This window comes from Ictalurus punctatus, chromosome 23 (genome assembly GCF_001660625.3).
Source record: "Ictalurus punctatus breed USDA103 chromosome 23, Coco_2.0, whole genome shotgun sequence".
NCBI lineage: Eukaryota > Metazoa > Chordata > Actinopteri > Siluriformes > Ictaluridae > Ictalurus > Ictalurus punctatus.
Window position 1 is genome coordinate 4,439,145 of NC_030438.2, and position 17,330 is coordinate 4,456,474.

The 17,330-nt window shown below is 40.7% G+C and overlaps 1 protein-coding gene across 3 annotated transcripts in view; it reads left to right on the top strand.

Moving 5' to 3' along the window:
- stau2 (staufen double-stranded RNA binding protein 2) overlaps nucleotides 1-17,330 on the top strand; it is a 101,050-nt gene that overhangs the window by 42,830 nt on the left and 40,890 nt on the right. For all 3 annotated transcript variants that reach the window (XM_017452991.3, XM_017452993.3, XM_017452992.3), the window contains exons 10-12: nucleotides 1,073-1,204; nucleotides 3,710-3,773; nucleotides 10,585-10,877. In XM_017452991.3, coding sequence (XP_017308480.2) covers nucleotides 1,073-1,204; nucleotides 3,710-3,773; nucleotides 10,585-10,877 — 489 coding nt within the window. The remainder of the gene's footprint in view (nucleotides 1-1,072; nucleotides 1,205-3,709; nucleotides 3,774-10,584; nucleotides 10,878-17,330) is intronic.

Genomic DNA, 17,330 nt, shown 5'->3' on the forward strand with positions numbered 1-17,330 from the left:
ATCTCTAGAGTTTACTCAGAGTTTAAACTGACATCTCTAGAGTTTACACAGAGTTTAAACTGACGTCTCTAGAGTTTACTCGGAGTTTAAACTGACGTCTCTAGAGTTTACTCAGAGTTTAAACTGACGTCTCTAGAGTTTACTCGGAGTTTAAACTGACGTCTCTAGAGTTTATTCGGAGTTTAAACTGACGTCTCTAGAGTTTACTCGGAGTTTAAACTGATGTCTGTAGAGTTTACTCAGAGTTTAAACTGACGTCTCTAGAGTTTACTCAGAGTTTAAACTGACGTCTCTAGAGTTTACTCAGAGTTTAAACTGACGTCTCTAGAGTTTACTCAGAGTTTAAACTGACGTCTCTAGAGTTTACTCAGAGTTTAAACTGACGTCTGTAGAGTTTACTCAGAGTTTAAACTGACGTCTCTAGAGTTTACTCAGAGTTTAAACTGACGTCTCTAGAGTTTACTCAGAGTTTAAACTGACGTCTCTAGAGTTTATTCGGAGTTTAAACTGACATCTCTAGAGTTTACTCGGAGTTTAAACTGATGTCTCTAGAGTTTACTCAGAGTTTAAACTGACGTCTCTAGAGTTTACTCGGAGTTTAAACTGATGTCTGTAGAGTTTATTCGGAGTTTAAACTGATGTCTGTAGAGTTTATTCGGAGTTTAAACTGACGTCTCTAGAGTTTAAACTCTAGAAACCAGCCCGTCTGATACCAGCAACCATGCCAGGGTTAAAGTCACAGCGATCACACTTTTTTCTTCATTCTGATGTTTGATGTGAACATTGACCGAGGCTGTCGGCTTGTATCTGCATGCGCTAGAGGAGGTACGCTATCACAGATACTGTGGAGCCAAGTGCAGGAAAACCGATTCAGCAACAAAGTTCATAGCACTTTATGAGTCCAATTCTTCATACAATACATTCAGAACATAGGGTGTATTTTTTAATATATATATTTATTTATTTACTTAATTAGCGTTAAGAAAACAGTGATCATGATTCGTTCTTGCATCTGGTTCGACGCTTTAGGCTCCTTATTTAATGTGTAATGTATGTGTGTGTATGAGAACAGGTGAAGGTGGCTGATGAGGTGACCTCAGGAACAGGGTCAAATAAAAAAGTGGCTAAACGTGCAGCTGCAGAGGCGATGCTGCTCCATCTGGGATACAAAGCCTCCACGCCTATTCAGAACACACAGGAGAAGGTCAGTACACACACACACGCACACGCACACACAGAACAACGCTTCCATCCAGATGTTAATGGCTGTGTGTTTCCGTCAACTCCTGTTCCGTTCTGAAGATCAGCAACAAGATGACATAACCAAAGAGAGCGCCACACACACACACACACACACACAGAGAGAGGAAGAGAGAAGTGGAGAGATTGGAATACACTCTCTATTTCACAGGATACATCCCAAACAAGAATACTACCAGATGCGATAGTATGTCAGAAGACTGTCACCACAGGCCTGTCTGTCAGATTTTGACGTACACTTGAGTACAGAATTTGGTGCGGTTTGGGACGCAGCTGCAGTCGTTGGTTAATTTGTGATGGCTGCTGAGCACCTACTTCAGACAGCGCACTATTTCAGCACACTATTTAGTATGGCAGTGTGCTGTTTGGGACGTAGCCCAAGAAGAGACTAAAACACGCCCTCGCTATGACATCACATTTTCACCCAAGCTGCACGAGTCTAGAACCTGCACTACAGTCGGCTGTTAAGGAGTCCAGAACCTTGACATGGAAGAGTCTAGTACATCAACAGTGGAGTCTAGAACCCTCACACCTAGGAGTCCAGAGCTATACTGAGGAGGCTAGAACATGCTAACGAGTGCAGTTATGGTGAGGCGAGTAAAGCATGCGCACTGGGAATTGTAGAATCCTTCACAGTGGTGAGTGTAGAACTTTTCATGCTGAAGAGTCTGGACGCTGAACACACTGGAGTGTAGAAATGCGTTCAGTACATTGAGACATGGATGGAGTGATGGATGGGTGGACAGACAGACACAGGCAGATGGATGGAAGAATAGCTGGACACAGATAGATGGACAGACAGACATGGATGGATGGATGGATGGATATTTAAATGGATGCATGGATGGATGAGTAGAGATGTGGATGGATGGGAAGACAGATGGATGGATGGGTTTATAGATGGATGGACAGATTGATGAATGGACACAGATGGATAGATGGATGGACAGACAGACATGGATGGATGGATGGACTGAAAGACAGATGGATTGATGGACATATAAATGGATGGATAGATGAGTAGAGATGTGGATGGATGGGAAGACAGACAGACACAGGCAGATGGATGGATGAATAGATGGACACAGATGGATGGACAGACAGACAGACATATGGATGGGTGCATGGACAGATGGATTGATGGATGGATGGACAGAAAGATGGATGGATGGACATGTAAATGGATCGATTGATAGATGAGTTGAGATGTGGATGGATGGGAAGACAGACAGACGGATGGATGGATGGATTCATAGAGTATCGATGAATAGACAGACACACGGATGAATGACTAGATGGATAGATAGTCAGACACCCAGACCAGTAGGATCATTGCACTGGGAATTCTAGAACCTTCACATTGAGGGGTCCAGAATCGCAGTTAGGAAGTCAATAACACACTAACCCTAGGGTGCGTCTCAATCAGCTCCCTAGCTCCCCAGGTGGTGAATCAGCATATGGTGCACATGAGTTGGGGCGCTGGTGAGAACCCTAACTCACTGATGACGCAATTTCCGGGGACATGACTACGTACGTACTCGCTTTGTAAAACGTCACCAATGGCATTTATCAACAACAGGCAGGACTGATATCTTTCAGACATTACATGTCTTATAAATTTGTTGGCTTAATCACACGCGTTTCTCTCATGGTTACGTCAAGCAGGATCGTAGACTAGCTAGTGGATTTTTAAAAATCCTTAAACATTTAAAAGACGTATACATAACGTCAAATAAAGTTTGAAATCTCTAACGTATGTAATCTCTCGTTGAGAGCTAGAACAACGATAACAAGGTGTTTACATTCGGAGACTGAGTCGGCTGAGAGTTTGTCCGCCATTTTTTTTCCCAAGCTTCAGAAAACATGACGTCACTTCCAGTAAGGGAACATGGTGAGCATCGATGCTCCCTGGTTTTTGCGGTGCATTGTGGGATTTTTTAGAGAGCAAACCTTCCAGAGCACTGGAAGGAGTATGTGATTGAGACAGCCCTTAAAATGGCCGACTCCCTGATGAGTGCCCTGACCGCTGAAGCAGGGAGCTGATTGAGACGCACCCGGAGTCTGCGTTCATAGTGAGGAGTGTAGAACTTGGTCTAGAATCATAGTTAAGTTTCAAACTTGTCACTGTGGAGTCTAGAACTTTTGTCCCTTACCTTCAGAACAGATGGCCCTACCAAGTAAGTGTGTGTGAGTGTGTGCGCGCGCGCGCGTGTGTGTGTGTGTGTGTGTGTGTGTGTGTGTGTGTGTGCGTCACCCCATTATACTCAACTCTGAAGGATTTAGCTGTGACGTCTCAATTCCCTTCCTCCCATTCTAGTGAAGATTAACCTGTGTGACATGCTTGAAAAGTGCTTTTCCTGTCTCACTCATACTTCTTGTGTGTGTGTGTGCGTGTGTGTGTGTGTGTGTGTGTGTGTGTGTGTGTGTCGGTCATCCCCTCGCTCATCAGCCACATATGGACAACAAAAGCTGGAATGGACAAAGAGCCACTTTCCCTGAAGCCAGCACTAACAGTAAGTGTTTTTCTGTCTGTCTGTCTGTCTGTGTGTGTGTGTGTGTGTGTGTGTGTGTGTCTGTGTGTGTCTGTGTGTGTCTGTGTGTGTGTGATGCTGCGTGTTCAATCTATCTGACTGGAGGGCATGGCCTGCAGACTATCCCTATTCACAAACACTCAGAGGGCGGCTCTTGTTTTTCTGTCACTCAGGATTACACACTCACACACACACACACACACACACACACACACACACGGTCTAACACAGACTACGGCTGTCAGAAGGAGTTTCACAATTTCCAACACGTAAAACCTTTCAGGATCAGGTTTCAGAGAGACACTTTTAGTGACCGAGGTTGTGTACTATTTTGCTTTTTAGCCACACTACTTAGTGCACTAGAGTGCCGTTTAGGACAGGGCCCTAAACAGTTTTGCTACGAGATAGACAGCGAAATCTCTTCTATCGAACGTCCATCCCGTCCTCCTTTTCACACTTCAATGTTCGCCATCATCTAGGGAACAGAATTATGGGATGGCGTTCTCCGAGAGTCCGTCGCATTCGTTTAAATGAAGGACCCTTAGAAGACAGCTGTTCTTTGGCAAGCTTTCAAACGCGATAGACTTTATCGCAGTAGTGCAAACCATGCTGGATATTTATCACAGTGTCAAGTCACCTAGTGCAGAATTATTGGCACCCTTCAACAGAATAGGCAAAACCGATTACGCAGAACGATTTAGAATCTTCACTGATCAAAAAAAAAAAAACAACCAAAAAAAAGTGTACGGATATTTAAAGAATACCGCGAACAACTGGCTTATTGTTGTAAAGCGGGTGCCAATATTTCTGGACCGTCGTCCAGTTGTATGCGAAATTGCCATGTCATTTATTAGAACACCTTTTAGGATGGAGAATATGTCTCCATTATATAACCCAAAGTGGGGAGAAGAAGAAACGATGGCTGTGTCCCAAACTGCATGCTAATTTAACCTAGGCCTCAGTATGGCTGTTTGCGGTTTGGGACGGAGCCCTTGTCTCTGTTCGCGGGCCCTCGTTGGGTCGGAGTGCATTTTTGTGCCGGAGCGGAGACGTTTTTCTGGCTCGCCCTTATCTCAGTGCTGCTGTAGGACACTATCAGTGTGCACTCGCTCTGTAAACTTTCCCTTCCACAGAGCTTTCACTGTCACAGTAATGACTGTAATTTACAGTTCCTTAGCTCTGATATGATCCAGAGCAGACGTGCGTATGTGTGTGTGTGTGTTTCTTTTCCACTAGTTAACCCTCAGAATGTGATTTGCGTGCATTCTGTCTTCTCGGGTTTATAACTCCAGGAGCGTTTAATGCTCAGATACGAGACACACATCGTTAAAGTCAGAAGGACTTAAAACGTCCAAACAGTGCGGTGTGATGTACTATCCGAGACTAATCCGGTTTATAAAAGACATCAGGGTTCGACATTGCCTTTATACACAGTCCTTACACTTCATCCAGCATCTCTGTTTACGCTCACAGAGAGACGGGGGACGGGAGAGCAGGTTCCGCACCAATCCTGCACTCGATTTATGTATTTGATCATCTAGTACCTGGATATACCTGCGTCTTGAGTCAAAACTTTGTTTTAAGACCGAGTACAAGTACCCGTCCGTTTATTTTTGGTCCAGATGCTGATACGCAAATGAGTAAGCAATCAGGGGTGTCACAGAGCATTTTATTTAACTTTGTTTACATAGCGCCCATGGAAAGCGTACATGTGCACGTTCACGCCCCGAGCACGCTCTAGGCTCATTGTTTACAGTGTTTTAATAAAGCTTTATTGAAGGATTTCACAACTCGTTACAAAGACTTATTTACGTTTACATCATAACATTGTGGTACATAACTCGTGGTCCACTTTTGTAAATACGCGTATCACAGCAGTTTGATGCGATACAATCACATACGTGCATTCACCTTCATTTACAACATAGTTACATTTATATTCGTATCAATTTACTACATAGTTACATTTATATTCGTATCAATTTACAACATAGTTACATTTATATTCATATCAGTTTACTACAGTTACATTTATATTCGTATCAATTTACAACATAGTTACATTTATATTCATATCAATTCACAACATAGTTACATTTATATCCGTATCAATTTACAACATATTTACATTTATATTCGTATCAATTTACAACATAGTTATATTTATATTCATATCAATTTACAACATAGTTACATTTATATTCATATCAATTTACAACATAGTTACATTTATATTCATATCAATTTACAACACAGTTACATTTATATTCGTATCAATTTACAACATAGTTACATTTATATTCGTATCAATTTACAACATAGTTACATTTATATTCATATCAATTTACAACACAGTTACATTTATATTCGTATCAATTTACTACATAGTTACATTTATATTCGTATCAGTTTACAACATAGTTACATTTATATTCGTATCAGTTTACAACATAGTTACATTTATATTCGTATCAATTTACAACATATTTACATTTATATTCATATCAATTTACAACATATTTACATTTATATTCGTATCAGTTTACAACATAGTTACATTTATATTCGTATCAATTTACAACATAGTTACATTTATATTCGTATCAATTTACAACATATTTACATTTATATTCGTATCAGTTTACAACATAGTTACATTTATATTCGTATCAATTTACAACATATTTACATTTATATTCGTATCAATTTACAACATAGTTATATTTATATTCATATCAATTTACAACATATTTACATTTATATTCATATCAATTTACAACATATTTACATTTATATTCGTATCAGTTTACAACATAGTTACATTTATATTCGTATCAATTTACAACATAGTTACATTTATATTCGTATCAATTTACAACATAGTTACATTTATATTCATATCAATTTACAACACAGTTACATTTATATTCGTATCAATTTACTACATAGTTACATTTATATTCGTATCAGTTTACAACATAGTTACATTTATATTCGTATCAGTTTACAACATAGTTACATTTATATTCATATCAATTTACAACATAGTTACATTTATATTCATATCAATTTACAACACAGTTACATTTATATTCGTATCAATTTACTACATAGTTACATTTATATTCGTATCAGTTTACAACATAGTTACATTTATATTCGTATCAGTTTACAACATAGTTACATTTATATTCGTATCAATTTACAACATATTTACATTTATATTCATATCAATTTACAACATATTTACATTTATATTCGTATCAGTTTACAACATAGTTACATTTATATTCGTATCAATTTACAACATAGTTACATTTATATTCATATCAATTTACTACATATTTACATTTATATTCGTATCAGTTTACTACAGTTACATTTATATTCATATCAATTTACTACATATTTACATTTATATTCATATCAATTTACAACATAGTTACATTTATATTCGTATCAATTTACAACATAGTTACATTTATATTCATATCAATTTACAACATAGTTACACCTCACACCTCTTCAAAAACTCAGTAAAGTCCACGGGTGTTTATTTTTTTCTTTTGTCTTTGTAATTCACTCACAATCTGTGTAAAGACCGTCTCAGCGGGGATATGGCACTGATTGATGCTCATTTTACACCTTGTTTTCCAGATTTTGTAAGTAATGCTGCATATAACAAACTAGCAAAATTTTTAGCAAATTTTTGATTAAAAACTCCATACTTCATGGTTCTCATTCTTTCTTTACAACGCTCGTGAGTTACGTCTGAAAAGCTCTGAATAAAAAGTACGTGTTTGTTTTTAGTAAGAGCTGTAATTTTCACTCAACTGGCTTGGATTGTAATAGGTTTTTTTTTTTTCCCTGCTAGCGATGAACTCCTCACGCTGAGGTTTATGTTTAAGATGTTTTTATCAGGTTACTGGTATTGTAGGAAGACGGTCCGGTCCATCCATCCGTCCTTTTTCCAAACCGCTTATCCTGCACAGGAGCTCACACATTCACACACTACGGACAGTTTGGGAATGCCAATCAGCCTACGATGCATGTCTTTGGACTGGGGGAGGAAACCGGAGTACCCGGAGGAAACCCCCGCGGCACGGGGAGACCATGCAAACTCCGCACACACACTCGGGACATCTGTCTGTGAACTGAATCTCAAGAGAATGTGGGTCATGCAGCAATACAACGTCCCTTAGCACACAAGTCATTCTACTAAAGAACGGTTAAAGAAGACTAAAGTTAATGGTTAGGAACGGCCAAGTCATGTCCTGACCTTAATCCAATAGAAATGTTGTGGAAGAACCTGAAGCGACCAGTTCATGTGAGGAAACCCACCAACATCCCAGAGTTGAAGCTGTTCTATACTGAGGAACGGGATAAAATTCCTCCAAGCCGACGTGCAGGACCGATCAACAGTTACCGCAAATGTTTAGTTGCAGTTAATGCTGCACAAAGGGGTCACGCCAGATACTGAAAGCAAAGTTCACATACTTTTGCTACTCACAGATTTATAATATTGGATCATTTTCCTCAGTAAATAAATGACCAAGTAATATATATATATATATTACTCTGGCGCACTTTGCTTGTTCTGGAACTCAATTAATGGATCTTGTACGGTAGCGCTACTTGTATTGTTCTCTGCTTGATATATCGCTTTGCTTGTATTTTCTCATTTGTAAGCCGCTTTGGATAAAAGCGTCCGCTGAATGAATGAACGTAACGTGATGTTTTAGATCACATTTATGCAGAAATATAGACAATTCTAAAGGGTTCACAAACTTTCGAGCACCATAAACTACATCAAGTCGTTTCACGTCGTCCGTTCATCAGCATGACGACATACACTTGGCTTACGTCACAAAGTATCACATGGTACCTCGTGTTGGTATCGGCGCATTTTTTTTTTTTTTTTTTTTTTAATCTATGCGGCCCTATTTTGCACCAAATGGATATGGAGTGATAGCTCATGTCACTAATCACGACCGCCTTCACGGAATTATATCCATCATCCAATTTTAAACCCTGAAGCCCTGAAAAGTCAACGTTTAGCTTCTTATTTGGGTTCTCGCTTTGGTGTATGTGCTATTTGCAACCACAACGGACTCTGATGGCTCCTCCCCTTTTGCTACGTAGAGCAGACTGTGACCACCAAACGCAAAAAGCGTCCGATTAGGGAGCCACTTTTCCCAAACTATTTAGTGCATAAACTTTACAGTAGATGTTTATCTGCGATTTAGCTTTCTATGTCTCGTATAAGGACACTGAATTAGGAAGGAATGAAGTGCATTTCCACAACATGTAGCATACAACGTAGCTAATCGGAGATTCCTCAGGGTATAACATAACGTGTTTTATATCATGAATGGTACAGGACTATCAAATAAAGTTAGTGAAGAGAAAAAAATCTGTTGCTTAGGTTTTATTTTAGACCCTGATTTAAGACATCGGGGGTAAAACGTGGGTAATTTATCGACTTTATTGAGTCTTTAAGTGCTTTTTTAATGTCACTGATGAGGTCATCCTGGCTCACACTTCATCGTTAATATTGTTGTCGAGTGCGTGTTATTGTCTTACGTTTCATAAGAGCAACTAAAATTCATCACTGGTTATTATTTTTAAAAAGTGGGACGCCAAGCTCATTTTATTTATTTTTTTTTATATTTAATGACTTACAGAAATGCACCACTGGCAGCCCACAGCATTCACCCCCGTGATTTAATAGCATCTCTAACGCACCTCGTCCCACAGCGGCACAGTAACTAGTGCGAATTTTGGCGAATCACGTCCGACATTTGGGAAACGTCCACATGATCTGGAGACGCCTGGATGATCAGAAATGCCAGCTGCCTTGCACCGATCTAGCTTGACCCCCGATTTTGAAAGAAAAAAAAAACAACACTCCAAAAAATACAAAGCTCAGCCCATGTTGATGGCAGTGAGATGAACTCTGCTCATTTGAATTGATTTGTGTAGCACTTGAGCAGTGCAAATTTTCACCCCGAAGCGTTACAGAAATCCAGACTCGGCTTCAGAACTCTGATTAGTAAGCAGAAGGCGGCGATGGCGAGGAAAAACTCCCCGAGACAACATAAGGAAGAAACCTTGAGAGGAACCGTACAGACTGATGTAGAAACCTCATGTGCTTCTGAATGAGTGGAGAGTGGGATTATAAACCATTACTCTTCTATACTGTAAAGGCAAATTATACTATCCATCCATCCATCCATTTTCCATACCGCTTATCCCAGGGACACAAAGCGAGGGACACCCTGGACAGGGCGGGGCACACTCACACACACATTCACACACTATGGCAGATTTGGAAATGCCAGTCAGTCTACAGCGCATGTCTTTGGACTGGAGGAGGAAACCGGTGTACCCGGAGGAAACCACGAAGCACGGGGAGAACATCTAAACTCCACACCCACACACACATTCGAACTCCCAACCCCGGAGGTGTGAGGCAAACTTCCTAACCACTAAGCCACACAAACGGGTGATAAGTTTGTCGAAAGGATGTACAGTGTGAGTATACTGTGAATAAGAGTTCTACGGCGTGATGAGTCTTTACGATTGCCGCAGCAGCAGTTCTTAGTCATGGGGCATGGGCGTAAAGTGTTTATAGGACGTGCAAATTCTTCACAAACATGCTCAGTGGTTTTTTTTTTAATTAGCCAGCGCACCATGACAATAAGATAAACCAACCCGAATGACTTCCGGGACTGTATCCATGTACGGTGTGTTTATTGATTTCGGTGCCTGTTCTGTTTCCTCGTTCCTGCAGCGCAGAAAGGAATCCTCCACCTCTCTCCGGATGTGTATCAGGAGATGGAGGCCAGCAGGAATAAAGCTGGCACTGTCCCCTCCGTCACCCCAATGGCCCCTGTGACCTCTGTGACCTTTATGAACCCTAAAGAAGTGAGCCAGGCGCCGTTTTACAACAACAGCGCCTCAAAGACAGCCGCCATCGCGCGGGAGCTGCTGAGCAAAACGCCAAAAACATCTCCCACAATCCCCTGCAGCTCCGTTCAGCCATCGCAGCAGCTTGAGTACCTCGCTCACATTCAGGGCTTCCAGGTATGGAGAACTAGCCACGTAGATGTGCCGTACCGTACCCTTGTACCATAGAGTACAAGGACAGTTTGGGAAATATCCAATGACGTATGCAGCCAATCCAATCCTAGTTTTTAGACAGGATGTTTAGTATAATCATTCAGGATGTAGCAGATCACATAGATAGGATGTTATGTATAGTGTGCATATGTCTAGTAACGCAAACTCTTTGTCGTGATGTTTTATGGTTTGAGACATAACCAGACGGAGTTACAGTCCCATAAGCAGCATACTATTTCAACGTAAGTTTGGATGTTGCGATCACAACTCTGGAGTACTATTACGAGATGTTATGCAGCATGGTATTAAATGGGACTTAACCAGTCATGTAGATGTCACATCTATATGAGGATGGAACCAATCACATAGGTCTGTCTGGCACACCAAGTAGTGTATAATACTACTTACTGTTATACATGGTGTCCCAAAAGTCTCCGTACACAGGGCACTATTCGCCAAAGCCACGTCAGCCGTGCCTTCGTCAGTGGATGTTCATGGACGTTAAAGTCTCGGTCGGTCCTCAACACTTCCAGTCTTTTTTGAATTTGTTAATAAGTTTGTGTCGTGTGTGATGTGCTGGCCGTGTTTCCTGTTAAAGTCCAGCGCAACCTCACGACCGCTTCCTGATCCAGCCATGAGAATGATTTCAATACGTTCATCATTTGGCAAAGACAAGGCTAAAAAAATTAAGTATATTTTCTCATATATATATATATATATATATATATATATATATATATATATATATATATGTGTAGTATTGAACAAATTTGGAAGACATTTTGTTAAAAACGTGTTCGTTTCCCCTTTATACTGAGACACTTGGGACACCTGGTAGTATTGTGTATATATAGTGTGTGTATTGGGGCATAATGGCTCACATAGGTTTGGGACGTAGCCACTGACTCATAGTTTAGACCTTGCATCTAAACAGTTTTGTATGCGGTTTGGGACACACACACGGTGCAGGTGCACACTGTAAGCCCTCCTCCTTTCTCTCTATCACTCATTACTTTATCTTACTTTCTCTTTTTCTTTCTTCGTCGTTTTTGTGTCCTTTCACATATATATATATATATATATATATATATATATATATATATATATATATATATATATATATATATATATATATATATATATATATATATATAATTCTTATTTTTCTTTCTCTCCTTCCTTACCTTCTTCCTTTTCCAAATGCAAATCTCGTTGTCTCTGGTGTTTATTAACATCATAGTAAGCTGTCACATATGCAGATTATTTCTCTAACTAACTAATGGAAAAGAAACAAAATCTATCTTTCACTTCCTGACAAAGGATAACCACCTGTACTGACCTCATCACTGTGTGTGTGTGTGTGTGTGTGTGTGTGTGTGTGTGGTTGGTTGTGGTTTGGGTATTTCCCTTTGGCTACATGCTATTTAAAGGAAATCTGCTCGATGACTAGAAACACTTGTGTGTGTGTGTGTCACCCTTAGTGAAGCGGGTTTGTTTAACACCAGGTGTTTCTGATAACACCCAGTAACAACATTCGATCTGAACGTGCCCGATTTGCCTTTGTGGAAGCGTTTCGGGTTTGTTTTTTGTTTTTTTTTTCAATTGGGCCTGAAAGTTGAGACATAAATAAACACTTTGAGAGCAGCAGGTTTGAGTTAAAGCTAGTGAAAGCCTTAATGAGTCACTTCGTTCGGTTCGAGTGAACCGAATCAGCACCACTGTATTCGATTCACTGTTTCGTGGTGCACGGAAGCACCGTACACTCAAGCCCAGGTCTGTAGAAGAACTCGATGTTATCGATTAATGATAGAAGTTTATTATTAATCCGTTCATTCGTTCATCTGGCCCTTAAGAGTCGCGCGTAAAGAATGATTCGTCATTTATTTATTTTATTACTGCTAACTCGGCTCGAGGACAAAACTTCAAATCAAGATTATATACGAGATGTAGACTCATCCGTTTTTCTGTCCTAAACGTCCTTGTTGATGTAAGAAATAAAACACGATGGTGCGTGTTGTCATAGGAAAACAATCCATGAAATGATGGCGTGATACATTATCACCTCGAAGTGGATTCTTTTCCTATAACAGCATGTCCTAAGGTATTGTAGTCCTCTCATGCAGTATCCCAAAAAGTGAGTACACCCCTCAGATTTTTGTAAATATTTGATGATATCTTTTCATGTGACAACACTGAAGAAATGACACTTTGCTACAATGTAAAGTAGTGAGTGTACAGCTTGTGTAACGGTGTAAATTTGCCGTCCCCTCAAAATAACTCAACACACAGACATTAATGTCTAAACCGCTGACAACAAAAGTGAGTACACCCCTAAGTGAAAATGTCCAAATTGGGCCCGATTAGCCATTTTCCCTCGCCGGTGTCATGTGATTTGTTGACAGTAATTTACCAGTTCGTTACCTTTTTACAATACCATTACACTTAATGTTATTTCCCCTCGTTCCCTCCCCTCGCTTTTTCTCTCTTTCTTGAAGTTAAAAAAACAAAGGAACGAACACAGTCGGTCGTTTTTCAGTCCCTGCGGGATTTCACGATTTTGCGATCGCGGAAATGAACGCAAAATCGAGCGAACCCGAAACGCGACGTTCGGAGGAACTTGCGATTTTTTACCGAATTTCCGCAAAATTTTCCGCAGACCCGGGCCGTGACGTCATCGCGACGCTCATTCATCCGAATTCTCTTCACTCTCTTCATTTCACGTGCGTCGTACACGGGTACGGCTAAGAGGCCTCGTTTACCGACGGACATCGCCGTGAAAGACCGCACAAAACAGTCTCCTGCGATTGCGATTTCACTCATTCGAGTAGTTTTCCACACACACACACACAGAAAAAAAAAAAACGCTTCGCAAATCTTGAAAAAAAGCCGCCACAAAATCTCACATTTTTCCTGTCGACGACAATCATGGCAAAAACTCTGCGGAATCCTGTCCGGAATGATTTTATCACGAACGCGGGAAGTGCAGTGTTTCTGTCCCGAATACCTTCGTGGTGGAAAGCGTACAACTGTGACGATCTCTGACGCTGGAGACTCCTTCAATACAGTTTCAATAAACGTCGCTTTACAGAAAAAACGTCCCCATTATACGATTTCCGTCGTTAAATATAAGCACGTTTATTTGTCTGTCCGGTATCACGTTTTGATTATGTGGAATCTTTATTCAATCGATCGACCCGGTGTTCGACTCCTGCCGGACTTCCACGTCACCTGATCCGGATGGCATCATAAACGCGAACCTTTTATTACCTTCACGCCAGAGCGGACATTTAGGGACAAACGTGTTAGTATGGAAACGTGTGCAGGGTGTGAAACATGCGCACGTGTCAACGAAGTGGCAAACTTCGTTTCACAGAAACATTCAAACAAACCGATAAATTAAATATCAGTACAGGAAGTACATTGAATTGACCGAACAAAATTATTAACAGGACTTTTATTTTATTTTTTTTTTTCATTGGGTTGTGCTTTCTCTCTCTCTATCTCTCTCTCTCTCTCTCTCTCTCCTCCGTCTGTCTCTCCATGTGTGTGTGTGTACAGTATGTGTCTATCCATGTGTGCTATTATTTCCCCCTCGGCTCTGCCTGTATCTGGTGGAAATAGGGCAGAAATAATGGAGTGAGTGTTGTAATTTATAACACATGCTTTCATACTTTCTCTCGTTCTCCATTCGCTCGAGTTCATTATTTCCAGCAGACTTTACTTTCCTGAACCAAACCATATGTTCATTCAGTTTCCAGTCTTAATGTAGTTAGTAATGACGCCTTTTTAGTGCTGAAGCGGTGAATACCTTTTTAGTGCTGAATACATTACAGTGATGAGGCGGTATAGCATGACAATAGAATCTGAAAAAAAGTAGGTATGATAAAAAATAATAGGTTTTAATCATATATATATATATATATATACACACAACATTTTACATGTTATCTGTCGGATCTTATTGAAAATGTATCCGGAATGTACTTCCTTCAAATATTTCGGATTTTATTGCATTTGAGTTATGCCTGTGGCCACTTGCTATTTAAAGGAAATGTGGTCGATGATTTGAACCACCTGTGTGTGTGTGTGTGTGTGTGTGTGTGTGTGTGTGTGTGGGTGTGGGTGTATCATCCTTGTTGAGTCGTGTTTGTTTAACACCAGGTGCCAATAAACACCAATAAGACCCCGTTAAAACTTTTACCCGTGCCCGTTGTATCGTACCTTTTCATTTTGGTAGAAAGCGTTTCGTTTTTCAACAAGACCCGAAACACCGCGAGAGCTGCAGGTTTGAGTTAGAGCCGCGTAGTGGCAGTCATAACGAGTCGCTTTAAACGGTTCAGTCCATCCAAAAGCGCAGGTTTAATCGATCGTTCCGGGCTGCGCGCGGAAACATCGTCGACCGCAAGAGACGTTTTCTGCAAGAAGTCGATATTCCGGGTAAGAAGGAGCTTGTGTTTTAGGTGGTGATGATGGTCGTGTAGCTTAATTCGTTGATTGAGTTTATTCCAATAAATCAGTTTGACGTGGTTTGATTTACAGAAACACCGTGGCACATACAACAACCCATCTCTACAAAAATTAATATTAGAGCTTCCTAGAAGTAAAAGCAAGAGGGTTAGTACAAGAGCACAGGTGTCTGGCAATAGAACAAGGTAATATAGCGCATGGCCACTTCAGACTCTGAACAACCCCCCCCCCCATGTGGGGGGTTTTCACAGCTCTCACAATGTTTATCATCAGCTGCTGTTGTTTTCCTCGGCCAACCAGATCAATGTCTGGTTGTGAGTAAACCAGTGGTTTCTTTCTTTTTCAAGACCTTCCAATTTGTTGTATTGGCTATGCCCGGTGCTTGTGCGATGCTTCCGATTGATTTTCCCTGTTTCCTCAGTTTCAAAATGGCTCGCTTTTCCCCATTAGACAGCACTCTGGTCTTCATGTTGGTTTATCCTTTTAAACGAGAAGTGCAGTCTTCACAGGCAAAGCCTAGGGTTCAGTCCAGACCTGGGCAGCAAGAAACACTCATCAGGCACATGTTCCAGTATTTTTGATCATAACAAAAGGGCAGGTTCAAACAAAAGGCACCGTGTTCTAAGTTGTTTAACACAGAGGTTCTCGACCTTTTGTAACTAAAGCCCCCCCAAGCCTCCCCTATCATGTGGCATGCCCATATATATATATATATCTAATCTATACTCTGTTTTTGATAGTCTCGTTAGTCATGACATTAAATCTCTGGCTCTCAGCCCCTCACTGAGCAGAGCAGACGCAGAGAGAGGTGTCAGTGCAGCGGGAAAGCAACACCTCGCGCTTGCAGGACAGTACTGCCGACATTTGGAAAGTTTGTCCAAACTAGACAAGGTTTGTCCAAAAAGTCGCTAGAATTGTCGTTAGCTGCTTTTTTTGCGGAAAAAAAACACTGGTCTGCACTGACAGCTAGATAAAAGCCAGGCTAAGCTCCGCCTCTCCCCAGCAAAAAGAAAATACAGAGGGAGAAGGAATGCGGGGTTTTTCATCGATGCACATTCTATCTGAAAAGCAATAAAACACACCAAGTACCAAATGATACCCTCTGTGTTTTTTTTCTTGAAAACAATTTTCCGATCTCTCCGTGGCACGCCCCCCTGGTTGAGAACCACTGGTCTAACACATCTAAAAGTAAATATGTCTAAATGAAAGCTGAAATTCTGATCCGTCGTCTCGTATTATTTTCTTTTGAGCTCAAATGTCTTCAATGTACAACGAAAACAATAGAATCGGCCTTGCCGTTCCAATAGTTTCGGAGTTCCGATCATTTTAATTGCTACAGTTATTACCACAGCGAACAATACGCGTTAGGAATGCAGTTCAACCCCCCCCCCCCCAAAAAATGATGTGAACATTTTTTTTCAACTTCTTATAACAACTTTCTTATTTTAAGCGATTCATCGACTAATGAATAGGAATGTTAATGAACGTGCGGGTTTATGCTTATGAATATTAACGGTCGGTGGGCGGAGTCGGGGATTTGTGGGTGCAGAGAAAGACATCCTATGGTAAATTCTGGAAGGAAATTTAAATTATAATGGTATAGCAGCTTTAATGTTTATGCACGGGACTTGATGTTTTGATCTAGACAGACTTTACTTCACTTTACCTCCATAATACTAACAAGGGTGTGTGTGTGTGTGTGTGTGTGCGTAAATGAAGTGTATCTCTGTGGGAACACGGTGTGCCGAGCGTCAGGTGGACATTATAAAGGGCCTTTTGTAGTTAGTGTGTGTGTGTCTGTGTAGAGCAGAGCAGCAGAGGAAGCTCTCTGCTCTGACTTTGCTTTATCGCTAAACTAATTATAGAGCGTAGATCACGATAGAACAAATACCGCACGGTGACCACGTTACGTACACACGTCGAATACTGAAGGCCATTACTATATATAGC